Raw genomic sequence first — 27,347 nt, forward strand, 5'->3', positions numbered from 1 at the left:
AAAATCAAAGTCAACTGTAGTAAATCTTAGATAATTTGGTCTTGGAATATTTGGATGAGAACGTTTGAGTTCATATTGAGATATTTTAGAATCTTGGTAGATCTGAGCATAGATTGTTAAAACTCTGGAGGAGACTCTTGAGATTACTCTGGTCTTTTTCTCAGAAGAACTTCTTAGGAGAGGTTTACTTTTCCAAATCCTTGCATTATCACTTCCTGTTTAAAAAGTCACATCACTTCCTGTTCCTGAAGGAAAAGCAGGTGAAATCCAATACACTGAATTTTTGCCTCTATAGATAACACTAGAGCTTGAAAGTTGTGTACTGCACAAATGGCAGTTGACGTGACAAGTTCAGCAATTTATCATTGCATTTACAGGCATTGTTTTGTAAGTGGATGACTGTATAGTGTGATATGTTGCTGTATCTTTATGGGTCAGAATTTTACTGCTCTTTTGTCCAAATGTGTGTGATTAAAATCCTGTACTTTGGCACAAGTACATTGTTCACTACAGTTGCCATTACCAGATGGTGGCCAAAGTGCCAGAGCATTTCTGTGGCATTAGATTCAAAATGTCTGTGCCAGCTCTTTTCATCAAGTATGTATTTTTAGTATCTTGTTGTTTGTTGTACGCTTTCAGTTCATTTTAATTATATGTGCTTTGGATGCTGTTGTTCTTTATTCCTTTTCTTTACACTCTGCGAAGAATAATTTCCTACTCCCTCAAGCATGTCTTCAAAGAAACTGCAGATGGCTTGCGTTTGTGCAAGAGTGTTTTTTATTGATTATATGAATTATTTGAAATGATGCATGGGACTCCTTTCGGAACGGCAAAGTCGTTGAGCGTGTTTATCGACTGATTGTTTCTGGCAATAACGACGAGGCTCAGAAGTGCCATTAGCTTTCCCAGCCAACCTTCATATCAATGAGATATTGTTATGCAGGTATGCTAACGCCTGGCACTGTGCCAGACGCCCATGCCCGCTCTCTGATTAGCATTGGGATCTTCGCTAAGCCGCTATCTTCCTCAACGTTTTTCGCATGCTCCCCGGGGCTGACTTGGTGACGAAATGGCAGTTTTAACACAAATTAGCGAGCAGATTAGGAGTGCTAGAGAGGGCTGTTAATCACAGACTGACGTTTTTTCAACCTCTCCGAGAGCGAACTCTGATTTATGGTAACCACGCTAGGATCAACGTGCAAGGTAGCACAGGGAGGACGGCTAGATAAATCTGCTTAATTGCTCAACTGATCATCGGCTGATGCCTCTTCTACATCTGGGAACCCCATTCATTATTTTTTTCTGAAGCCAATGACACATTTATGCCTAAGCGTTTTTGGTTGACTTTATTTGCACTTCATCCAGTCAAATGTGGATTTTTGCATGTCTTCACTTTGTTTGTACTAACTTTTGGCCTCATGATGTGCAAATAGTTATGTTAGCATTCTATTATTTCTCCTGTATGTAGTATATAGTGTATGTTTACTGTGTTCTGTATGCTAGTTCGCTCCATACTACATTCATCAAATTGTACAACAGAGCACACTTTATTCCACAATTCATTGTGCTCAACCTGGCCTTCCATTTCCAGATTGATGAAGGAACTGAACGTAATAACTACAGCTATTTTTTCATCTCTCATTATTTGATTGGAAAGCCTAAATTTAAGATGTTTTTACACAAAGTTTGAATCAATAACCATTTTTATTTTAAGATGATAACTGCACGCCACTGTTTCACTTACTACATTTTATACTGTGCAACATTCTTTTTTTCTAGTGTTCTTAAGTTAGCCTAATAGCGGTAGTAGTGGTGCTGACATCAAATCTGGCTCATGACGTTAATTTTTAATCTTTTCTCTACTATACTACAAACATCAAAAAGCCCAAAAGTAGAATATTGTTAGAAAAGGAATGTTCGGAAATGTGAATGGTATAACAGGACTAATGCTGCTCCACCATGACCCTTTTAAAGGGACAGTGCGCCCAAAAAGGAAATTTCAGTCATTATTTATGAACTCATGATGTTCCAAACCCATATGCTGTTTTTTTTTTTTTTTCTGCTTGTAGAACAGCATAAGGGGCATTTTGAAGCTCTTTTCTGGATAATGAGAGCTAAAGGGTTAGATTTCAGTTTTCCACACATATTCTCCTTAGTCTTCTGGCACATTTTATGCTATTACTGCCTCAGTGAAGGGTGTCCGGGAATCATTTCAGAATAAGGCGCTACTACTCTTTATTTCCCATAATTCCAGGTAGAGTGAAAATCAAGTCTATAGAAATGGCAATCAGACCAGATTCAATACCTCTGCATATCTGGGTTTCATTCAATAGTGGAACAATCTGGAAAACCTCACTATTGCCTTCATTCAGGTGTGATATTCAGCAGTGAGGCAGGGGTCACATTCTGTAGAAAGGACTCCGCTTGGATTCATCTCAGACTCATTTTTTTTTACAGCAGGTTCAGTGAGTCATCCGATCGCTCCTCATTTATCATTTCTCTTCAAACATAAAGCACAAGCGTTCGCCCTTGTGGCAGAGATTAAAAACTCCTGAATATCTCTCACGCTCCCTTCCTGGCCGGTCAGGGACAGTGTGTGAGTGTGTATATGTGTGTGCGCACACTGCGTCAATGCTCGAGGCTTGTCTGGTTCAGAACTGCATTTTAGGAGCTCGGGAACAGAGTGAATCATGGGAAAGTCTGAAAATCACCTCACTGACCTGCTGAGCTGGAAATTTTTGATCTCTGAGGCGATTAGGAAGGTATATATATGGCACTCCTGAAGTGAGGATTAAGCTTTTTTTAAGGTCCTAGTTTTTGTGGTAAAGCCATAATGGATCCTTGGTTCAATTGCTAATAACATTTTAATTGCTTGCTAATTGATTTTTAATTTACACAACATGCTAATTGTTTAATTCAGATGTCACAAGTAGCATATTTTTTTTCATTAGCATCGAAGAGTCAACATTACACTCATATATATATATATATATATTAGTAAAACATTTTAAATTTATATTATAGAAATTAAATGACAAGCTAAATATGCATGCAACGATGTTTATGAAAATGCATCACATGAAATAATATTTTAATATGATTTTATTATTTTTTATCTAACAAAACATTTAATATCAAATTTTCTTCTTCAGATGTGGTACTTTCACTGCTTGAATCACAAATTTGTCTTCAAAAATAATTTAAAATGAACTTGAATGTCTCTGATGGTAGTATATCTTTCCTAAACAGTGCTAGGGGGCGATTTGTTTTTGTAATTATTTTATTGCAATTCTTTACCAAGTGTAAAATTACACAAAATGAGACCATCTGGAGGAAGTTCTTTGATGAGGCTAAAATTCATTAGCACTCACTTCTGTGCTTAATTGTTCTCCTCTGAGGACCATTTTCTCTCATATCTCTTATTGTTTTCCTTCTCCTTTTTTTAGATATTCACCACTTATGGCTTAGTTTAGCATACCGTCCCAGAACATCCATTTTCGTTTGCGTCTCAGATATGTGATTTAAATAGACTTCCACCCTGCGGAGATCCGAACGTAAGGTTATGCTCTGGTAATAAAAACACTGATTTGAAATGAGCCAAGATGGGAGCGATAATGGCATTAAGCAAGCGTAATGCTGCCTCGGTAAAGTCATTTCAGCCTGTCTCTGAAACCATATTAAATGTTGTTGTGTTTTATAAGGCCTGAGAGACGCCCAAACAAGCTCGTATTTACTCGTTTGCATTATTCAAGAACCTCAGTTATAGAGAACGTTATACTCCACAGCTCTAATTATACCGTAATATTTTCAGCATGTATCCGTTCTCTGTTTAATGGCAAATGCAAGCTGGCAGGGTCAGAATCCAGCAGGCTGAATATTTTGTAGCTTAAAGCCTGGATTGTTTGGTTTGTGTGTTTGTTAGTGGCAATGTACTTGGAAATGACTTTCGTTTTGGCGTCTTTCAAACTGCCGGTGTTGCATTTTTCCATTTGAGTCCTGTAAACTTTATTTACTGGTGGTTTTCGCAAAGGATGCGGCGGTTTCTGCAGAGTACATTTTTAAAGACTTCACATTAATTTACAATAGAGTTTCTGGGTTTAACGAGACTCCATAGTGCCTTCTCAATGAATCAACAATGAGTAGACTGCAGACTGTCATTTTTGCAGTGTCATTCGACTGAAAGACTTTTTCTTTGTTTTGTTTTTTTAACTTGTTTTGTATGAGGTTGTTGAGATGAATGACAAAGGAGCATTGGTTTTGACCTTGCAACACAGAAAAGTGCATACTACTTCAGTTTTCTCTTTTTTATGTGTGTATTCTTGAGTGGTCAAACTACAATGTCAATACCCATCCACAGGCCACACCCCTCAGACAGGCCACGCCCCTAGAGACTTACAATCAGAAAATATTCCAAAAGGAACTATTACTAAGCACTTCTTGGGGTTATTTAAACAAACCCCTAACAATTTCATATTTGTTCAGATTACTGTAAATTCTTTGTTTCTTTGGTTTCCTCAGGTCAGCCAATAGAAGTCATCGATCTTGAGAACGGCGGTTTGTGTGATGTACGTGAGTTCGACTGTGACAGCGTGAGGGTTTTCGGGCTGGGTTTCATCGACTCACCTGGCCTTGCGTGTCTCGTGATCAGATTAAAGGTGAGATATGAATGATTTGACTTGTGTTTATTAGGCAAATTATATATATATATATATATATATATCTTTCATTGCATTTTATTTTGTTTGTTATAATGGCTAAGATCATGGTCGACTCTTCTAAGCCTGTCTTCTTTAATATTTCATCAAATAGTCTTTATGAATCTTAGCATGGCTTTTTTTAATACCTGCTTCCCATCTGTTTGTATATTTAATTAGAAGAATGAGGGGAACGACATAGGGGGATATCTGATGAGATAAAGAAAGCAATAAAAACAGTGATCAGTCAACACAGCAGAGCACATACAAAGAAAACACGGTGCGATAAGACTGGTAAACAACATGCAAAAGCACACATTATGTGCTGTGATTATCGGCTGGTTCCTCTTTTATTAAATTGTCTGTTTTACTTAAAAGCTTTACACTCGAAGTTCATTTATTGATGTCAAATCGCTGCCCTGCAGGGCTGGGTTTAACCCTCATAATCTGAGATCCCAATAGCTCAAAATCATTCTTAACCTTGAACAGGTTAGTACTTCTGAATCTATAAAAAGGCCATGTATACTTTGACTTCAATAACGACTTCTTAGTGGGTTTTGAATAAGCCAGAGGAGCATATTAAATGCATTTGAGGGTAAACCAAAGGTTAATTTAAAAAATATATATTATTTTTATACATACAGCTTTGGAGTCATGCAGTTTGGGAAAATAAATTATGAAAGAATTTTCATTTTAGGTGAAATATCCCAGTAAATGAAATGCTTCAGATATCTGAGACTGTTTGACTTAAAACTATCATTTTTTTTGGGATGACCTGCCCTTGTGAAAAAGAAACATGCTTAAGCGTATTGAATGTGCACTTGTAGTGTACTTCAAACGTTAAGTGTATAAAAAACTGTAGCCTTCTTACAGATAATGTAATATTAATGAAATAAAAGGCCACTTAAGTGTACTTAAAAAGTGGACTTTGTAATAATGTCAAATTAAAAGTTTTACTTTTAAATTACAATTTAAATCATTATGTTTTAATAATTTGTCATGCTTTAAAGAAGTACACTTAATTTGATGTGTTTACTAACATACGCACATGTAAAAACCTTTAACTCTAGTGTGATATTTGAATGTACTAAATTGCAACTACATCATTACAAATGTCTTAAAAGTTTTGATAGAAATGACATTAAATAGTAATTTAGTTTACCATAATTGCTTGTCTGTACATTCAGGATTAAAATTGAAGACAATAGAAGTAGTTACTTAAGTAGTGTACTTAAGCCAATGGGTCAAAACGCACTCTAATGTTTAATATCAGTTTAAACTAGAATAATTTTTCATTTCATTGTAAATATTAAATAACATTCAATTAAGTGTCTGAAAACATTACATCCAGTTCACACTTAAGTATATTATTTGACAGTACATTATTTTCACGCTTTAAAAGTATGCTAAAATGTACTTCTATTTCCACAAATCAGTCATTTTTTTGTTGATGTTTTTTAGCACACAAATGGAGTTTGGATCCCTAAAGAGGAAGGGACGACCAAAGCGTCCTTCCTGAGCTCCAAAGCGGTGGACTGCTCCGTCCCTCGACTCGGCAACATGGCCGTCGACACGGTGGACTTCACGGCCAGCGAGCAGCCCTATGCCAGATGGGAGATTAAGGTACCTGTCCATCAATCTCAGGGACAGGAAAATGTCTTAGGGTTCGTGTGATTGATTTCCCACTGCCACTGAATGAATCAAAATGTCATCGGTCTGATAAAAGCAGGCCATCTTTTCCTAAACTTTCCATTGTGATTGAAAGATGAAGCGCTAGCTTCTTTGTATTGGCGAAAATGTAATTACACAGGAAGTCTCCTTCACAGTTGTGGGTTTTAACGCTTAAAATCAGCCTGAATTTATGCCGGTCGCACGCGCTGTTTGAGGCCAAGCTAAATGATGCGTACCTGGGCGCTTTAAAATATTATATCTGTCGAAATCATCAAACCATGAGATGGAGGAGAGCTCTTCCGTTCTGAATGACAGCCATAAAGGCAACACAATCATTTGAATCATTTTTATGCTTTGACGGCCCATATAGGAAACCAATCTGACTTTACCTTTAAGTATATGGCGAACATAAACATTAAAAAGTTTGTAAACTCAATTCAGGTTGTGTGATCATTGACCTCATCGCTTGGTCCCAAAGTGGGCCTTGATCTATGTGTGTGTGTGTGTGTGTGTGTGTGTTAATGAGTGTGTTTACTGTTGTAAAAAATGGATAGCCCGTGATGAGGAATCATTAACATAAATTGTGTTCAAAGAGCCACAGGGTGTCTCTGAAGGTCAGAGCAAAGACGAATCTGTGAGATAATACATCTCGACATCCACCTAAACTCCTGCCCGCATTAATCTCAAAGGCTTGTGGGATTAAACACTCACTGAGGGGTTGAAAAATTAACCTCGCTTTTGGATTCACTCAAACTAGTGCTGCTAAAGATGCTCTGAAGTGTTACAAGAAGACATGCTTTTTTTGCATCACCTGCCAGTGGCGGATGAACTCAGAAAGTTTGCAGATCATAAATATTTCTCAATATGCATTTTGCATTATCTTAATGAAAAAGGTATTTTGCTTGCAATGGCAACACACATATTTACCTGTTTGTTTAAGATATTTAAAATATTTATTTTTATGACTCAAATCAATATTCATGTCAAATTTACCAAGTAAGTAACAAATTTGGTAAGTAACCATGTAATAAACAGCATAATGTGGAATTAGTTTGTCTCCATCACACATTTTCTTTATTTTGCGATAAATAATGTCTGGTTGACTGCACATTACCTTAAAAATTGAATGTTCTTTTTTTAACCTTGAGTGAATGTAGTATTATTAATATTAATACCTCATTCACTCACAATGTATGTATTTGTGTATTTATGTATTTATCATATGTATTTAAATCTCTCTATCTCTCTTTTTCTTCTTCAGGTGACTAATGATGGTCGTCAGTACAGCAAGGGGAAATTTTTAACCCTTTATGATGGTATTTGCCAGTTGTGTGTGATTCCCTCTGGACGTTGCAAGCTGAAGGTAATGATACAGTCTTAAATAGGCTAATAGATTTTAAATAGTCGTCCATTCCTCGTTTTTCATCTACAAATAGCATAGAAAATGTGAAAAAATACACATACATGCATGTACATAGCATTTTTTCCAACAAGTTATGGGTTAAATTGATTTTTAACTGTAATTGCATTGTCTGAAGGAAATTTTAAAGTTTAACTTTTAGGTAACTTTAGGTTTTAGACTTTAGGTTTGTCATAAACATCAGAGCCATTCTGCAGTTTTCGAACATGATGTTGGCAGTTTATGAGAAATTTACTGCACCAAAAAACTGAAAAAATAAGACAAATCACAATACAGTTTGCAAACAAATAGTGACATCACTGCTGACGGTTTAATATTGAAATGGTAAAAATGTATAGGAGATGTAAGAATACATTTCTTAATAATCCTTCTTTGTAATTAATTAATAACTAATTTGTAATTAATTTGATGTGTTATATAATTTTAAATATAATTACTAACTTATTATTATTATTATTATTATTAATTGTATATATCCAAGTGCTGTCAAATCGATTAATCATATATATATATATATATATATATATATATATATATACAGGTCCTTCCAAAAAAATTAGCATATTGTGATAAAGTTCATTATTTTCCATAATGTAATGATACAAATTAAACTTTCATATATTTTAGATTCATTGCACACCAACTGAAATATTTCAGTTCTTTTATTGTTTTAATACTGATGATTTTGGCATACAGCTCATGAAAACCCAAAATTCCTGTCTCAAAAAATTAGCATATCATGAAAAGGGTCTCTAAACGAGCTATTAACCTAATCATCTGATCAACTAATTAACTCTAAACACCTGCAAAAGATTCCTGAGGCTTTTAAAAACTCCCAGCCTGTTTCATTACTCAAAACCGCAATCATGGGTAAGACTGCTGACCTGACTGCTGTCCAGAAGGCCATCATTGACACCCTCAAGCAAGAGGGTAAGACAGAAAGAAATTTCTGAACAAATAGGCTGTTCCCAGAGTGCTGTATCAAGGCACCCCATTGGGAAGTCTGTGGGAAGGAAAAAGTGTGGCAAAAAAACGCTGCACAACGAGAAGAGGTGACCGGACCCTGAGGAAGATTGTGGAGAAGGACCGATTCCAGACCTTGGGGGACCTGCGGAAGCAGTGGACTGAGTCTGGAGTAGAAACATCCAGAGCCACCGTGCACAGGCGTGTGCAGGAAATGGGCTACAGGTGCCGCATTCCCCAGGTCAAGCCACTTTTGAACCAGAAACAGCGGCAGAAGCGCCTGACCTGGGCTACAGAGAAGCAGCACTGGACTGTTGCTCAGTTTTGCATGTCGTTCGGAAATCAAGGTGCCAGAGTCTGGATGAAGACTGGGGAGAAGAAAATGCCAAAATGCCTGAAGCCCAGTGTCAAGTACCCACAGTCAGTGATGGTCTGGGGTGCCTGTTATAACTCATGTACAGCAACCAAACAAAATCTAAAGTTAATAAGTTAATGGTCAAGAGCCCAACTAAAACACACCCTTATCTCCATAATGGTGACTTAAACATTCCGGTTTTCTCCTTCAGAGATTCTGCTTGTTAACATCAGGTGTCTTCAATAATGCTCAATCATCACTCAGTTATTCACTTAATTAGCTCATTAGCTCAGAGTTTAATTGGGTCGCTTAAAATGACCAAATTCCATGATGTTGAAGTTACATGAACATATTATGTTTGTTTAACGAAACATAGTTATGTGGAACCGGTGGAACCTGTTTACATAAAAAAGTTAAGTAAAGCCAACATATCATTTTTTTGAGTGAAGGGCAGGGTCAATGCAGCTAGCTATCAGGAGATTTTGGAGCACTTCATGCTTCCATCTGCTGAAAAGCTTTATGGAGATGAAGAGTTCATTTTTCATCACGACCTGGCACCTGCTCACAGTGCCAAAACCACTGGTAAATGGTTTACTGACCATGGTATTACTGTGGTCAATTGGCCTGCCAACTCTCCTGACCTTAACCCCATAGAGAATCTGTGGGATATTGTGAAGAGAAAGTTGAGAGACACAAGACCCAACACTCTGGATGAGCTTAAGGCCCCTATCGAAGCATCCTGGGCCTCCATAACACCTCAGCAGTGGCACAGGCTGATTGCCTCCATGCCACGCCGCATTGAAGCAGTCATTTCTGCAAAAGGATTCCCGACCAAGTATTGACTATTGAGTGTATAACTGAACATAATTATTTGAACGTTGACTTTTTTTTTTTGTATTAAAAACACTTCTTTTATTGGTCGGGTGAAATATGCTAATTTTTTGAGACAGGAATTTTGGATTTTCATGAGCTGTATGCCAAAATCATCAGTATTAAAACAATAAAAGACCTGAAATATTTCAGTTGGTCTGCAATGAATCTAAAATATATGAAAGTTTAATTTGTATCATTACATTATGGAAAATAATGAACTTTATCACAATATGCTAATTTTTTGAGAAGGACCTGTATATATATATATATGTGTGTGTTTTGACAGCACTAATTTACAGGATTTTACGGTGGCCGAGAGAGCTCAACGCGCTGCAACTGAAGAAAACACATGCAAATTGAAAAAAACGCAAATAAAATAAAACGCATGCAAATAGAAAAAAACGCGTGCAAATAAAAAAAACACCCGCAAATTAAGAAAACATCTTCATCAGTTTCACAACACACGTGAGCTCCAAATACTCACAACACCACCAAATACAAACGCGCTGCAAAAGCTCACAACACAAATACATAAACGCGCTGCAAATAACACAGACCACAACGGAAATGTTTCCAGAGGAACCAAATAAGTGACGAACCCGGCTGGGACGTGCTGGCATAGATATCCATAAATCTATGCGTGCTGGTGCTTACAGCTTAAAATTATACTTTATTTATTTATTTGTGCGAAACATACAGAGATTACATTTTTTTATGACATACAACTTGTATACAATGTACAAAATGTATTAACAATGTGTTCAATGTCATCAGAATACAAATGAGAAAAGAACAATGAGCTGGAAACTAAAATAAATAAATAAAAAAGATAAAGAAGAAAAACATGAAGGAAAGATATTTATCTAAACATCAGTTACACTGTACAAATTGTTTCATGTTATTACATTTTCATAAAGAAAAGTTTCGTAAGAAATGTTAGGTAATGTAGGGTCCAAAATTGTAAAGTTGAGACACACAGATATATAACGCATATTTTAAAAGCTTTTTTGTAAACTAAAAATAAAAATGTATTTGCATCCGTTATGTTAACAGCATTATATTTCTGTAGTAAGAACAGCTCTTCAGCTGATGGACGCCATGCTGCGTTGTCATGGGAACATCCCAGGTGAAAATAATGAGGAAATTAATTTCAATTTCAATTTTATTAATGGATAGCCCCTTGAGATGCAACATCTCATCTTCAAGAGGGTCCATACATACAGACATAAAACTATATGTATGGACGCATAGATTTATGGATATCTATGCCAGCACGTCCCAGCCGGTTCCCCTGGAAACATTTCCGTTGTGCTCTGTGTTATTTGCAGTGCATTTTCTGTATTTGTGTTGTGAGCTTTTGCAGCGCGTTTGTATTTGGTGGTGTTGTGAGTATTTGGAGCTCACGTGTGTTGTGAAACGGACGAAGATGTTTTCTTAATTTGCGGGTGTTTTATTTTTTATTTGCACGCGTTTTTTTTCTATTTGCATGCGTTTTATTTTATTTGCATGTGTTTTTTTCTATTTGCATGTGTTTTCTTCAGTTGCAGCGCGTTGAGCTCTCTCGGCCACCGTAGGGATTTTAATATGCAGTGTATATATATATATATATATATATATATATATATATATATATATATACACTCACCTAAAGGATTATTAGGAACACCTGTTCAATTTCTCATTAATGCATTAGTGTGGTCCTGGTCAAGACAATCTCCTGGGGCCTCATTTATAAAACTTTGCGTAGGATTTGCGTCAGAAGTGGCGTACGGATGAAACATAGGACGTGCATACGCACAGAAATATTCGGATTTATAAAACCGTGCGCACGCACATCCTACGCATTTTTCCCTTAATAAATCACAATCAATTCTAAATGTAGCGCAGCTTTTGCGGCTTCATGTCACGCCCATAGTTGCCCATAAATATTCCGTGAAACGCCCACAAGTTAATATTCATCGATTGCGAAATCATGGCAAACACAGAGAGGAAAGCCAAGAAACGTAACTTCTTGTGCGTCATTACGCATCGTGATGGCATCATGGCATTTTATTACCATCCATTTGATTGCATCTGACAAGCTACAGATGTGTTATGAGGATGAATTGCATAACATGCCAATATTATTGCAGAACATATTTCACTTTTCTTTTTGCAAATATGTGTTAATTTGCATTTCTGTTGCAGATCGATCAAACGGGTGTTCGTGTAGGCTGTTAATTGTTGTTTATGAGAGGCAGTATTGCCATTTATTTTACACAACGGTCTACAGTTTCACACACTTTCACGTGTTTCTTCCATCGGCCGACGGTGTCCCCATTTCTCATTTCACCCGTTTTTGTGCGTACGCCTGGGTCAGAGCTTGCGTGAAGGACCGCACATTTTACCGTCAAGTTTGCTTTTTATAAATACCAATTATTGCGTAGAGAGCGGCGTACGCCTTCTTTTGTGCGTACGCAACGTTTATAGGGGGTCAAACACAGTATTAGTATGGTGTTCCTAATAATCCTTTAGGTGAGTGTATAAGTATATATATATAGATGTATATAAGAGATTCCATACATTTTAATAATAAAACATAATATAATTTATTAATAATTTTTAAATTATTTTATATAGTTTGATCTGAATTAATTACAGAAAATTGTGGAGAAGAATATAAAGAAGAGATATTTCAATACTGTAATTGTTCAGAAACCCCTGTTTGGTTTAAAATCCTCTGAACAGATTCTGAATTGCTTTAGAATGAAGATTGTTTCTAGTACTGTGTTAAAACCATCCATGATTGTTCCTGCACAACTTCCCTTGCGGCCCTTCCGTTCATTTATCCATCTGTCCATCATCCTGAACTTTATATTCACTGTGCGCAAAATCACTTCCTCAACTAATGGCCTGGATTTTCCACCGGAAAATAAGTCGCAGAGGATGCGAGTTTATGAACTCAAAAGGCAAAAAGTCTATCATAGCCCGTTTACTGTCTTAACTGCAACAGGACAGCAGCGATACGCGCGGCCACAAGGGTGTGTGTGTTGGAAAACCCCAGAGCGTGGATGTGGAAAACAGATATTATTCACGACATGGAGACCAAAGACTGACGGAGTAACCAATCCCTTGAGCACCTGATATACTCGCTCGCTCGTGCTTTCTTTCTCTGGGTTTCCGACTGCCACATAGCATGTAATCTCACCGTGAGAGATGAGTTATCTAGGTGGATCCGTTTGGTCTGTGTTTATCGTCTCTGCTTTGCCGCGCATGTCCTCCGGGCGTTGCGACTTACACGTCCCACTGGATATTAAAAACTTGAAATATAGAGATGCTATCGGTGCCAGGCTTTATGCTTTGGTGGTTTATAGCAAATATGGTTGAGCTTTATCTCAAAGGTTTGACAGGGGAAGTTGGTTTGAGTGACAGTAACCGTGAACAGTAGCAAAACATCTCCACGCTGGAATCCTCTTTCTTCCATTCCAATCTTTCTTTCTTTCTTTCTTTCTTTCTTTCTTTCTTTCTTTCTTTCTTTCTTTCTTTCTTTCTTTCTTTCTTTCTTTCTTTCTTTCTTTCTTTCTTTCTTTCTTTCTTTCTTTCTTTCTTTCTTTCTTTCTTTCTTTCTAGCTCAATTGCTAAATTTGAACACTAACAACAACAAGGTTGTAAGTTCGAATCCCAAGCAGGGTTGCCAGGTCTGTGCAACAAAAGTAGCCCAATGGCCAGTCAAAAGCGTTGTTAGGCCAACTTCTCAACTGAATTTGTACGTCTTGGGGTGTTTTGGGGGTGTTTGATCACCGAAATCTTATGTACAGGGGTGGAAATCAACCCACGAGGGACTTTTTTTTTTTTACCTGTGGCAACAATTTTAAAGTAGTCCAATTCCACAGGAAAACCACGGACTTGGCAACACTGATCCCGGGGAAAGTCCAAAAAGGTCACTTTAGATAAAAATGTGTACAGGGTTATATAGTTTTGTTTTTGTTTAAAAAAAAAAAAAATTTTATTGATTTTTGATTTTGTTACTTTTTTTTCACGCTGTCATTTTTTTTCATTTTATTTACTTTTAGGGTTATAATAATAGTTTTGAATTTTAGAATTTATTTATTATTTTATTTAGAATTTTATTCAGTTTAGTTTTCACCATCATTGTTAGTTTTATTTTTTCTGTTCTAGTTTTGGTTTAGTTTAGTTTAGTATCAGTGTCTAGCACATTTTCATGTTTAATGCATATAACGTTTTCATTCATTGAATTAAAGCTGACATAAAATAAAATATAAATATTAGATATTATTTATAAAAAAAAATTAAACTTAAAAAGAAATATTGTCTTGGCAACTTACTGAAATAAAATTTGAAAACTATTGACAAATGTACAGAAAATCACAAAAAAACTTACAATTAAAATTGAAAAAAAGCTAATAAATAATATAATAGTATAGAAATAATACTAAAATAACACTGGAGTTATGTTTCAAGTTTTGTAATATGCCATGTATCAAAAACTAAAACTAAAATTATTTTGTGAACGTTTTTGATAGTCATGAAAATGTAGTTTTCAGTTTTCTATTTTTATTATATTATATTGTATTATTATATTTTTTATTTTAGTTTCATGTAATTTAGTTTACTTTCAGTTTTTTACAGTTTCACATTTTATTATTCTTTTATTTTAATTATTATTTGTCACAGTTTATTATTATTTTAGAATCAGTTTTTTAGGTTAGTTTAATCTAATTAAGTTCATCTTATTTTTCCCCCCAGTTATGTATCTATGTTAATATTATTTGTTTGTTTGTATCTCTTAAGACCTTCTTTAATTAGTTTTCATTAACAATAATAACAGGTCTTCCCTCTCTCTCTCTCTCTCTCTCTCTCTCTCTCTCTCTCTCTCTCTCTCTCAGGAGAGGACGTGTAATATAGATGGGATGTGTTTTGCCGAGGGAGACTCCAGCCCTTCTGTTCCGTGTGTCCTGTGTAACTCCACGGCCTCCAAATACACCTGGTCCATTAATCAAGGTAAGCGCAGTCGATTTGAAGTCAAACCGAGATCTTACGGCAATAGCTCACGTTATTGAACATTATCTGTGCTTGTTACAATCACAGCACATCATTACGCTACAAATAAAGTTACAAGTCTAAACAGCCATTGGACGCGACCCAACAACCTTCCACGGCACAGACCAATTGAAATCTAATTTGGTGCTAATAAAGACAAATCCATTCAAAAAGATCTCAAATACGAGCTGTGGTCTAGTATTTCATAACATGCTGCAGATGCATTGAACCATGATGTTCATATAGCAGATGTAGGTTCGAATCCCAGCCCTGCTCTAAAAAAGTCCTATAAAATAAAGAAGGGCTGTTTAGACTGACTGATTGTGACCTTTACAACATGTTTTTAACTGAATATTGTGTGAGGCACTTACTGCATCATTCATTATCGAACTGAAGAGTTCAGATGCAAAAGCCTAAAGCGGAGAATGCATTCCTGGGGAACGCAAAAGGATCTTTCGGAGGGGTTGGAGACGGGTCCGAGGGCTCTTTCTCCTTCCTTACCCGAAAGATCCAGCGCTCCCCCCCCCCCCGGTGTCGGAAGCACGCTCTGCGGTTTCTTCCGCCCGGGGAGAGAGCCCTCCATTACTTCATTGCTCTTCCTCCGAGGAGGTCGATGCTATGAGTTTGGAGAGTGAAAGCACACACATGGGGGAAAGAGATTCACAATTTATTTCCCCAGCATATGATGAGCTGGTGGATGTTATGTCGCGGGCTGTAGATAAATTAAAGATTGAATGGCCATCTGATAATAGGGGCGCTCGTCCTAAGAGTAAATTAGATGAGCGCTTTTTATCTTCTACTGCTTCATCTCCACCACGAGGGCTTCCATTTTTTCCTGATCTTCACAATGAGATTTCTAAATCATGGAATAAGCCATACTCATCACGACTTTTCAGCCCTCAAGTTAATATTTATTCAAGAATTAGAGGGCTGAAAGAGTATGGTTATGAGGCGATGCCCAGGCGGAACAGAATTTAGCCAGCTATCTTTCCCCTGGTCCCGCATCGTCTCTGAAAGCCTCGGCTTTGCCCACTAGACCGCTCAAAGCCACGTCGGTGTCAGTGGGCAAAGCTTATACGGCAGCAGGTCAAGCTGGAGCATGTCTGCATACTATGGCAGTGCTCCAGGCTTATCAAGCTGACCTGCTGGGGGATCTGGATAATAGTGAGGGAGTTAGTCATGACGATATTCGAGAACTTCGTCGGGCTACCGATCTTTCTCTCAGGGCTACTAAAGAGACCGCCAGAGCAATTGGGCGGTCTATGGCAGCTTTGGTAGCTACTGAGAGACATTTATGGTTGAATCTTTCGGAGATTAAAGAAAAAGATCGTGCTTTTTTGTTAGATGCTCCACTTGAACCATCTGGTCTCTTTGGTGACGCAGTCCACACGGTCGTCGAGAGATTTCAGGAATCAAAGAAGCAAACGGACGCTTTCAAAAAGTTTATCCCTTGCCGTGTCCAGCCCCCTGGGGCTGCTGGGCGTGAGCAGCCCCAGCCATCAAGCTCATCATATCGTGTGCATCAGAAAGAGAGTGTTGCGTCTCGTGCACCTCCACGTGGAAACTGGAGACAGACGCAACCCTCTCAGCCGAAGTCTTCTAAGTCGAAGCCGGATCTGAGGACCGCTCTTCAGGCGAAGAAGACTTCGGCTCAGAAAAAAAAAAGGTCCTGATGTTCATGCATCAGGCCTGTGAGGACAGCCCCGACCGAAATGGAGCGGTGTACACCTCATTATACGGTGCCCGTTCCATTTCGGGGTCCTCACGAGCCCGTTCTGCCAACCCTGCCACCCTCGGTGCTTCAGGGCGCAGCGGTCTCCAGCGAGTCGCTGATGCTATGCTGCGGCACAGCATCGGTTTCGCGCCCTCTGAGGGGGGCTTTAGAGCGGCCAGTTCAGGTAGTTCCTGCCATTATGTTTCAGGCTCCGGAATTGGCTGTCTCGATAACACCAGAGACCAGCCTCGAGAGGCTGGTTCCCTTAGTAAATTTTCTGGCAGCGTGGAAGCTTCTGCCGAATATTTCTCATTGGGTCCTGCAGATTGTAGAGAAAGGATACAGAATCCAGTTTGGTTCTCGTCCTCCTCGTTACAACGGGGTGCTGCCCACAGTGGTGCATCCCGAGCAGGCTCTGGTAATGGAGCAAGAGGTAAAGGCCCTGTTAGCAAAGGAAGCTATAGAACAGGTGTACTCACCCGACAGAGAGTCGGGTTTTTACAGCCGTTATTTCATTGTTCCAAAAAAGGATGGGGGGTTGCGTCCCATTTTAGATCTTCGTCTGTTGAATCGTTCAGTACAGAAACTCAAGTTCAAGATGCTGACACTCAAACAGATCGTGACTCAAATCAGGTCCGAGGGCTGGTTTGTCACGATAGATCTGAAGGACGCTTACTTCCATATTTCCATCCTCCCTCAGGACAGGAAGTTCCTAAGGTTTTCTTTCGGGGGCAAAGAATACCAATATCGGGTTCTTCCTTTCTAGCTTTAGCTTTATCTAGGTCTAGCTTTATCACCCCGCACGTTCACGAAATGTGTGGATGCAGCTCTAGCCCCTCTGAGGCTTCAGGGCATACGTATTCTGAACTACATCGACGACTGGCTGATTCTGGCGGAATCAGAGCAGTTGGCGGTTCGGCACCGAGGTGTCGTTCTCGCTCATATGCAGATGTTGGGGTTGAGGCTCAATGCCAAGAAGAGTGTTCTTTCTCCAGTACAGAGAACCACTTTCCTTGGTGTGGTATGGGATTCAGTGACGATGCGGGCCACTCTATCGCCCGTTCGTGTAGCTGCTATCCTGACAGCCACCTAAGAGCTAAAGCTAGGCCAGTCACGCACTGTGAAACAGTTCGAGAGACGTTATACCTTTTGGCCTGCTGTACATGAGACCTTTACAGTGGTGACTAAGGACCAGAGGGTTCTCCCCGAGGGGAAACCCACTTCGTATGATCAAGGTCACGCGGCGATGCCTTCGTGCCTTAATTATATGGAGGAAACATTGGTTCTTAACCCAGGGTCCTGTATTGGGAGCTCTTTGCCATCGTGTTACGATCTCGACAGATGCTTCCCTCACCGGCTGGGGAGCGGTAATGGAAGGCCGCTCGGTTCAGGGTCTGTGGAAAAGTCATCATCTTTCGTGGCACATCAATTGCCTGGAGATGATGGCTGTCTTCAATGCGTTGAGACAGTTTCTCCCAGACCTGAGGGGCCATCATGTGCTTGTACGAACAGACAACACATCAGTGGTCTCTTATCTGAACCGTCAGGGGGGTCTGCGGTCGCGTCCGCTTTGCAAACTGGCGCACCAGATCCTCCTGTGGTCTCTGGGGAAGGTACTCTCCCTGAGGGCAGTGTATATTCCTGGGGACCAGAATATGGGGGCAGACATCCTGTCGAGGCAGGAGCTGAGGCCAGGGGACTGGAGACTCCACCCCGAGGCGGTGGAGAAAATTTGTGAGTTTTACGGCCAAGCAGAGGTGGATCTGTTTGCGTCTCAGCATACGACGCACTGTCCACTTTGGTTCTCCCTTACTCACCCAGCCCCCCTGGGGCTGGATGCTATGGTGCAGACGTGGCCGAGGCTACGTCTGTACGCATTTCCCCCTGTTGCTCTACTCCCAGGAGTTCTGGAACGAGTCCGCCAGTACGGAATAAGCCTACTGCTTGTAGCACCACGCTGGCCGAGTCGGATCTGGTTTGCGGACCTGATCCATCTCTTAGACGGTCCTCCCTTGGAGATCCCGATCAGGAGAGACCTTCTGTCTCAGGCCGGGGGCACAATATTTCACCCTCGACCAGAGATTTGGAACCTGTGGGTTTGGCCTCTGAGGGGGCCCAACTCATAGAGAGTGGTCTCTCAGCTGAGGCTGCTGAGACCATCCTAAGCTCCAGAGCTCCAGCTACTAGGAAACTTTATGCACTTAAATGGAGAGTTTTTTCTGTATGGTGTCACCGACATCAGTGGGATCCAGTTAACTGTTCTGTGAACACAGTACTCGAGTTCCTGCAGGAGCGCTTTATGTCAGGTCTATGTCCTTCCACGCTCAAGGTCTACGTGGCGGCCATTGCGGCTTACCACGCCCTGGTGGGGGGTACATCGTTGGGTCGAGACCCCCTGATTACACGTTTCCTTCGTGGCACATTGAGGCTGAGGCCTGCAACTCGCACTAAGGTGCCAGCTTGGGATCTTGCTATAGTACTAGAAGGCCTGTCTAGGGCTCCGTTCGAGCCCTTAGATTCGGTTTCAGAGAAATTTCTTACCCTCAAGACTATCTTTCTGCTAGCTATTTCTTCCCTTAAGAGAGTTGGAGACCTTCAGGCCCTTTCGGTTTCCCCCACCTGCCTTGAGTTTGCACCGAGGATGGTCAAGGCATTCTTATATCCGAAACAGGGATACGTCCCTAAGGTGCCGACCTTGATTCCGAGGCCTATTGTGCTGCAGGCTTTCTGTCCTCCTCCTTTTACATCTGCGGACCAGGAAAGGCTGAACCTCTTGTGTCCAGTGCGAGCACTGGATACTTATGTTCATCGGACATCTTCAATGAGGAAGTCCGACCAGTTATTTATTTGCTTTGGATCACCTAAGAAGGGTCTTCCTGCTTCTAAACAGACGGTTAGTAAGTGGATAGTCGAGGCTATTTCACTTGCATACGAGTACTCTGACCATCCGTGTCCCTTGGTGGTCAGAGCTCACTCTACGAGGGGTATGGCGGCCTCTAAAGCCTTGTTATTTGGGGTTTCTCTCCAAGACGTTTGTGATGCGGCAGGCTGGTCCTCACCGCTCACATTCGTCAGGTTTTACAGTTTGGACCTGGATGCTGCCCCAGGTTCTCAGGTGCTTAGTGCTTAGTTCCAACAGACTGACACTCAGGTACTTGGAATTCTGGCGTTTTGGGTATTCTCGTTCCCAAAGCGTCGATGACGCATCGCGAGTTCCCTCGAAAGGGAACGTCTCAGGTTACTACTGTAACCATAGTTCCCTGAGAAAGGGAACGAGACGATGCGTCACCCTGCCATACTTCCTGCATCCCTGTGATCGGCTTGCTTCGACTTTTTGAAGCTAATGCCGCGTTTCACCGGATGTGCTCTTATGCCTTCCTGGTCATGACGTCACCCTCCCGTGACGCTCATTCTTTCCATTGGACTAGTTGACATTGATGCTCAGACGCATTCACGCTGGGGGCGTTCCCAAAGCGTCGATGACGCATCGTCTCGTTCCCTTTCTCAGGGAACTATGGTTACAGTAGTAACCTGAGACGTTTATCTACCTCAAAACTCTTCCCGTTAATTTACAAGGCAAAAGAAAATCGGTAACTTTACAGTGAAAATAGCTTGGTCGCAAGTGTAGCATGCACTCATAACAGTTCTTGGTGCAGTGCTGTAACTTTGAAGGAATTTGATTTATTATACTTGAGATATACATTATAATATTACTTTACATTATTTAAGTCTTATAAGCTTCTTATACAAAATGCACAGATATTGATGTTTAAGAATGTTGCTCTGTTCTACTTGATTATACAAACTAAAACTATTAAACTATTTTAATCGCCAATTCTTTTTGCCAATGTGGTTGTACTGTGTGAATCGGGGGTGGGGGGGTGGGGGGGCTTTTGTCTTTATTCAGACAGGGCAGAAAGGTGACTGCAGAGAAATGGGGTGGGATTTGCAAATAATCGCAGATCTCATTCAGCCCCCCTGTAAAGAGGTGTGTCTACTGTTTAGTTTTGAAATTAATGTGCTCTAATCTTTTTCAGTGTTTCTAGTTACATTTTTATTGATTTTTCAGCTATTTACTATGTCTTGTCCCAAAGAGGTGGATTTAGAGGTTTTTGCGAAAAAAGCACAAGTGGATTTAGCTGTTTTTGACGCAAAAGAAAATCTAATTTGTTAAAAATCACTGAATTGACTCAAGTGACATTTTTGAAAAAAAGTTATTTTATTCAATGACTAATAACCTTATCAGTACCTTTAAAATTAAACTACTGGACGTGAACATAGGAGCCTGATAAAAATGCTCATTTAAAGAAAATAAGTCTGACGGATTTAGAGGGTTTTGCATCTAAACTCTTCATACTATAAAAGGAAGTAGGGGAGATCTGAAAGGATGCGCTGTCTTGCTATTACTTTGAGTTTGTTTGAAGTTAAAAGCTCACCGCTTTACGAACAGACTTTATTACAGCAGCTAAACAGAGACGTTATGTGGCGAGTCAGCTGGAATATGCTAGCTGTGGATTTCAATTAGCTGACATTACATTTCTGGATTTTACAGCGTTGCAAAAAGTGAAGTAAAGCATTAGGTCATAAACTTTAGTTTTGGTTTTATTATCACACTGAGAAGACTTTAGGCATGGGTCGTGATGTATAATATTTCATTAGGTTCTTTTAAATATTGTTTTCGTCTCAGTAGACTTGACATTTGCAACACTGGAGGATGTTTATAGGACACTGATGAAGTATTAGACGTTAGTATGGCAAAGAGAACTGTAGTGGATTTACCACAGTTAAGAGGTGTTGTTGAGCATGATGCAAAGTGGTGTAAAAGTGAACCAGCTTTTACTGAGGTAAAAACACTCTGAAAATGGTAATAATCTCAATAAACAATTTTACGAAATAATGTTGTGTTTTCACAAATGTTTGTTTATTATATTTAAGAATGTATGATTAATAATAAAATAGAATTATTATAAAATAATAATAATGTAGAATTTTATAATATATTAATATTAAATATTTTTTATTAATAATTATTTTAGTAATAATAATAATCATGGTTATTACTATTATTATATAGCACAAACTCTCCTTTCTTCTAATATTACCACCACCACTAATAATAATAATAATAATAGTCATTAAATAATATTATGTTATGTTATAATAAATTATATTACATTACATAAATTATATTTAATAACCATAATGTTAATAATTGTTATTATTATTAATATTATTATAAAAAATATTATATCAATATTAAATATATTTCCTAATATATTTGTATTTGTCATGAACTGCTCGATGGAAACAGACAGTGGTGATCCAAATGCAGGCTTTATTGAGAGGAAGATCCAGAAACAGGTACGAGAGAACAGGCAGAAGTCAAAACCAGGTAAGCAGTCCAAATCAGCAACCATAAAATGCAGGGATAAGGCAAACGGGAAAACCAGATACAGGCAGGGAGTCCAGGAACTGTGAAACTAGAAAACACAAAGGGTGCTTCTCAATATCCCTCCTCGTCTCCTCGCTCCTCCGTCCTCCATCCTATGACCCAGAAACCAATCGAGCTCAGCCATCTTGAAGGACATCTCAATTCTCTAATTGCACCGCGAGGAGGCGAGGATCGAGGAGTGAGGAGGCTTCCAGAGGAGCTATGAGCGAGGATACACAGGTGTACCCTTTGCGGAAGAGTTTTATCGACTAAACGTGACGCACGTATTCTCCTCCGCCTTCACATCTGTCACAATCATTTGAATTTATACTTTACTTTTGTAGTTCACATAAACCTCACATATTTCAACAAGGTATCTTGCTTTATTATTATTTATTATGAATTTCTTAAATAAACAAACTTTAACAACATAAGGGCAGATCCTTTGAGCACTGCTGATGACGCAGTGAAGTGACGCTCGAGTGATCAAGTATTCCAATGTATAAAAAAGCTTTCATTCAATTCCTCCGTCCTCATTTTTTTTCCTTCCAGCCTTCCCTCGCGTCCTACAGGGGGTGGAGCTGAGACGCGAGGAAAGGAAACGAGGATGCACAAATAAGAAATGAGAAGCACCCAAAGAAACATGAAACTAGGAACTAGGAAAACGCTCAGCATGCAGTATGACACTTACAAAACTACTCAAAGGTACAAGAAAGGGCCACTCAGGCTTAAGACAGGTGCGCTAAACAAGATAATCAAACACAGGTGCACAAAATCAAAGGTAATCAGACCGGGTGGAGAATGTAAGAGAAAAGAAGAAAATAATAAACAGGGAATGGAGTGCCCTCCTGAGGCTCTCGAGGACACTACGGCTGCCGATCGTCACAGTATTAATAATTAATATAGTAATAATAATGATTATTGTTATGGTTGTCATTATTATATAGCATAAACTCTCTCTTCTTCTAATACTAATACTACTACTATTACTAATAATAACAATAATAAAATATTATTATTATTATTATTTATTACATAAAAGTAATATTATATTGTATTGAATTATATTATTGTATGTTATATTAAATTATTTTACATTTGTACCTTTAATATTAGACATTTTAATATTTGTTTATATTACAATTAGTGTTATTATTATTATACAGCACAATCTCTCTTTTAATAATAATATAGTTTTCTGTTTTATAGCATTTTAATTAAGATTGATGAGCCTTTTTGAAAAAGACCAACCACCCAAGTCCTATTTAAGAGTAAATGTAAAGAGGTTTTACTAGGATTTTAAATATAGCAAAACAATTACACACACAAGCAACAACATTCCACACACACACACACACACACACACACACAAAACACACCAAATGTCAAGTTCTTTAGGAATCATGTTGCATTTCATTTCAGCAAAAACTCCCTCTTCTTTATCCACACATTCCAACTCCATGCCCACTCCTGTGTACAGCGAGAACATCCGTCTGTTTGCCTGCACTGCAAATGAGGTCCGGACTGATGCTATCTGAAGACTCCACACACACACACCATACATTCAGCATGAAGGAACATTACACCCATTCACCTCACACCCACTTATCTTCCTGATAGTTATTTCCCTTGTGCTTCTGCCATGCCTTTTTTTTTCACCATTCTGTGGCAAAATTGAGAGTCCATTCATTCATGCAGACAAATTAAATTTAGAGAGATGATCATCAAGAAATTTAAATGTTAAGTGATTAAAATGAGCATTTGTGCTGCAGCCGAACTGTTGCATAACTGAGGAAACTGCGAAAAATGTACGTCAGACCATTTTGAAACAATTAGCATGTGTTTGTTTTTTTTACTTGGTTTGCATGTTTGCATTTATAAAATGGCAACAGTATGTTTAGCTGAATTTTATCATGGTATTATGCATTGGGTTTGTTTACCTTATGATGTCAGAACAGATTTATGGATCCATTTTGTTGTTAGTTGACATTTCCCAGCCAGAAACACACAAACTCATATACATCATGCTGCTCGAGAATGAGATTTTGAATATGAGTGACATATTGGTGCAGAGAATACTTTCATATTCCAAGATCAGGGTTGGTTTATTTTCTATGGTTCTGGTGTGGATAATTGCATGTCACTTAAGATGGATATTTTTGCTCCACGTTGCGATTTCAAGTTTCTCAAGAAACAAGAAGCGGGAAATAACCGTCGGAAACGAACGCATGATGCTTTAAATCAGATTTTATCCCACAAATGTCATCATGCCAGATATTACAAAAACAGATTTTCATTTTGTGCCTGTTTGTTCCATGTGAGACATTTCTCATTTTGCTGTCAAAAAAAAAAACATGGCCAAAAAAAATCATATAATTTATTTAAAAATAAATATTTTGATGTTTCAATTAATATATATTTATAATACCAATTATTAAGTGTTTAACAATAAAAACATATAATAAACTGTTTTTATTAATTAATAATATTTATATATATACACTCACCTAAAGGATTTTTAGGAACACCTGTTCAATTCATTAATGCAATTATCTAATCAACCAATCACATGGCAGTTGCTTCAATGCATTTAGGGGTGTGGTCCTGGTCAAGACAATCTCCTGAACTCCAAACTGAATGTCAGAATGGGAAAGAAAGGTGATTTAAGCAATTTTGAGCGTGGCATGGTTGTTGGTGCCAGACGGGCCGGTCTGAGTATTTCACAATCTCCTCAGTTACTGGGATTTTCACGCACAACCATTTCTTGGGTTTACAAAGAATGGTGTGAAAAGGGAAAAACATCTAGTATGCGGCAGTCCTGTGGGAGAAAATGCCTGGTTGATGCTAGAGGTCAGAGGAGAATGGGCCGACTGATTCAAGCTGATAGAAGAGCAACTTTGACTGAAATAACCACTCGTTACAACCGAGGTATGCAGAAAAGAATTTGTGAAGCCACAACATGCACAACTTTGAGGCGGATGGGCTACAACAGCAGAAGACCCCACCGGGTACCACTCATCTCCACTACAAATAGGAAAAATAGGCTACAATTTGCAAGAGCTCACCAAAATTGGACAGTTGAAGACTGGAAAAATGTTGCCTGGTCTGATGAGTCTCGATTTCTGTTGAGACATTCAGATGGTAGAGTCAGAATTTGGCGTAAACAGAATGAGAACATGGATCCATCATGCCTTGTTACCACTGTGCAGGCTGGTGGTGGTGGTGTAATGGTGTGGGGGATGTTTTCTTGGCACACTTTAGGCCCCTTAGTGCCAATTGGGCATCGTTTAAATGCCACGGCCTACCTGAGCATTGTTTCTGACCATGTCCATCCCTTTATGGCCACCATGTACCCATCCTCTGATGGCTACTTCCAGCAGGATAATGCACCATGTCACAAAGCTTGAATCATTTCAAATTGGTTTCTTGAACATGACAATGAGTTCACTGTACTAACATGGCCCCCACAGTCACCAGATCTCAACCCAATAGAGCATCTTTGGGATGTGGTGGAACGGGAGCTTCGTGCCCTGGATGTGCATCTCACAAATCTCCATCAACTGCAAGATGCTATCCTATCAATATGGGCCAACATTTCTAAAGAATGCTTTCAGCACCTTGTTGAATCAATGCCACGTAGAATTAAGGCAGTTCTGAAGGCGAAAGGGGGTCAAACACAGTATTAGTATGGTGTTCCTAATAATCCTTTAGGTGAGTGTATATATATGGTCTGTTAAAGTTTGCAGTTTATGAATAGCTAATGATAATACATTTTATTTTCGTTATTTATTAATTTACATTAATGAATAAAACCATGCTAAATAGTATATAAATTTAAAGGACATTTTCGTCAACAAACAAAGTCTATGACTGTAAAGGGCCATTCACACCAAGGAAGGTAACTATAACTATAACTATAACTATACATGTTTAATAGTACAGTAGTTAAATTCTATAAGAATAGGTAAGTTTACACCACAACTCTAACAATCCCTTTCAGAACAAATTTTTTTTCCAGCTGATGAACAATAAAAGCATCGACAGGTAAACAGAATCAATTAACTTTAACTCTTTTCCCGCCACCGTTTTTTAAAAAAGTCTCCAGCCACCCCCAGCATATTTGATAATTTTCACAAAAATGTAATGCCCCCCCCCCCCCGAATATTTTGTTGTATGAATATCTTAACATGCATTTTAACAGAGCTTTAAAAAAAATCATTATTTTTTATCAACACTTGAATGTTTCATAAAAAAAACATCATTGTGAATAAAAAGCTGAGAAAATCGCAGGCTTTTTCTACGCCTGTTTTGCCTATGTTTTCATCCCGAGATTCAGTACTCTTTCAGAAGTTGCGTAATAGCGCCCTACCATAAAACAGTTATAACACAGAAAGCCGGACAAATTATGTCAATGGCGGGAAAAGAGTTAAAGAGCTTTTCGTTAGCTTAGCAACAAGCTAACATAAAGCTACTGGAATCTTACCAAAGGCTTGTGGTCTTAAGGTTCACAACAAGGACAATAACAATAAAGTTTTAATTATTGTTCTAATTCTTAGAATAGGAAATCCACGCCATAACTATAACAATAACGACAAAGGAATGATATCATTGGAATCACTTTCAGAACATTTTGTTTTTCAGCTGGTGAATGACAAGAACATTGACAGCCAATCAGAATCCATCCTGCTTGATAGAGCTCAAGCTTTTGAAGCGGCAGTCGACAAAACTGACAAATATCATCTGGCAACTGAAGATCAGCTCTGGGAGTCTGCGATTCCTTCACAGTATTCTTTCTTGAAATTCCCCTCTCATTTCCGCAGCTAATCGTCCACCGACCTTCCACAAGCCACGGGACGGCCTGCAGACCTTTGTAGGGGAGAATTTTGTGTACCAATTCACAGCCACGGACCCCGAGGGCTCGGCCCTACTCTTCCAGCTGGAGACGGGGCCCCCAGGGGCCTCAATTTCCCCGGCCGGGCTCCTCATCTGGAAAGTGCACGAGTCGAAAGCGCACAGTTTTCAATTTACTGTGTCTGATGAGTGTGATGCCCGGAGCAGATTTACAGCGGAGGTGAGAGACATTGAGAGATTGATGCCTGACTGATTTTTATGTTTAGGACAGAAATGAATTTCTATGAAACACGACGAAAACTTTCGTTTTGTAAATAATAATGATCCAAGCCTCT

The 27,347-nt window shown here is 39.0% G+C and overlaps 1 protein-coding gene across 2 annotated transcripts in view; it reads left to right on the forward strand.

The window, feature by feature from the left end:
• si:ch211-246m6.5 (von Willebrand factor D and EGF domain-containing protein) overlaps positions 1-27,347 on the forward strand; it is a 78,760-nt gene that overhangs the window by 25,826 nt on the left and 25,587 nt on the right. For both annotated transcript variants that reach the window (XM_056256621.1, XM_056256622.1), the window contains 5 exons: positions 4,519-4,655; positions 6,156-6,317; positions 7,627-7,728; positions 14,863-14,977; positions 26,982-27,232. In XM_056256621.1, the coding sequence (XP_056112596.1) occupies positions 4,519-4,655; positions 6,156-6,317; positions 7,627-7,728; positions 14,863-14,977; positions 26,982-27,232 (767 nt within the window). The remainder of the gene's footprint in view (positions 1-4,518; positions 4,656-6,155; positions 6,318-7,626; positions 7,729-14,862; positions 14,978-26,981; positions 27,233-27,347) is intronic.

The sequence above is a fragment of the Rhinichthys klamathensis genome, unplaced genomic scaffold (genome assembly GCF_029890125.1).
Source record: "Rhinichthys klamathensis goyatoka isolate OS25496 unplaced genomic scaffold, OSU_Roscu_1.1 h1tg000127l_1, whole genome shotgun sequence".
Classification (NCBI taxonomy): Eukaryota; Metazoa; Chordata; class Actinopteri; order Cypriniformes; family Leuciscidae; genus Rhinichthys; species Rhinichthys klamathensis.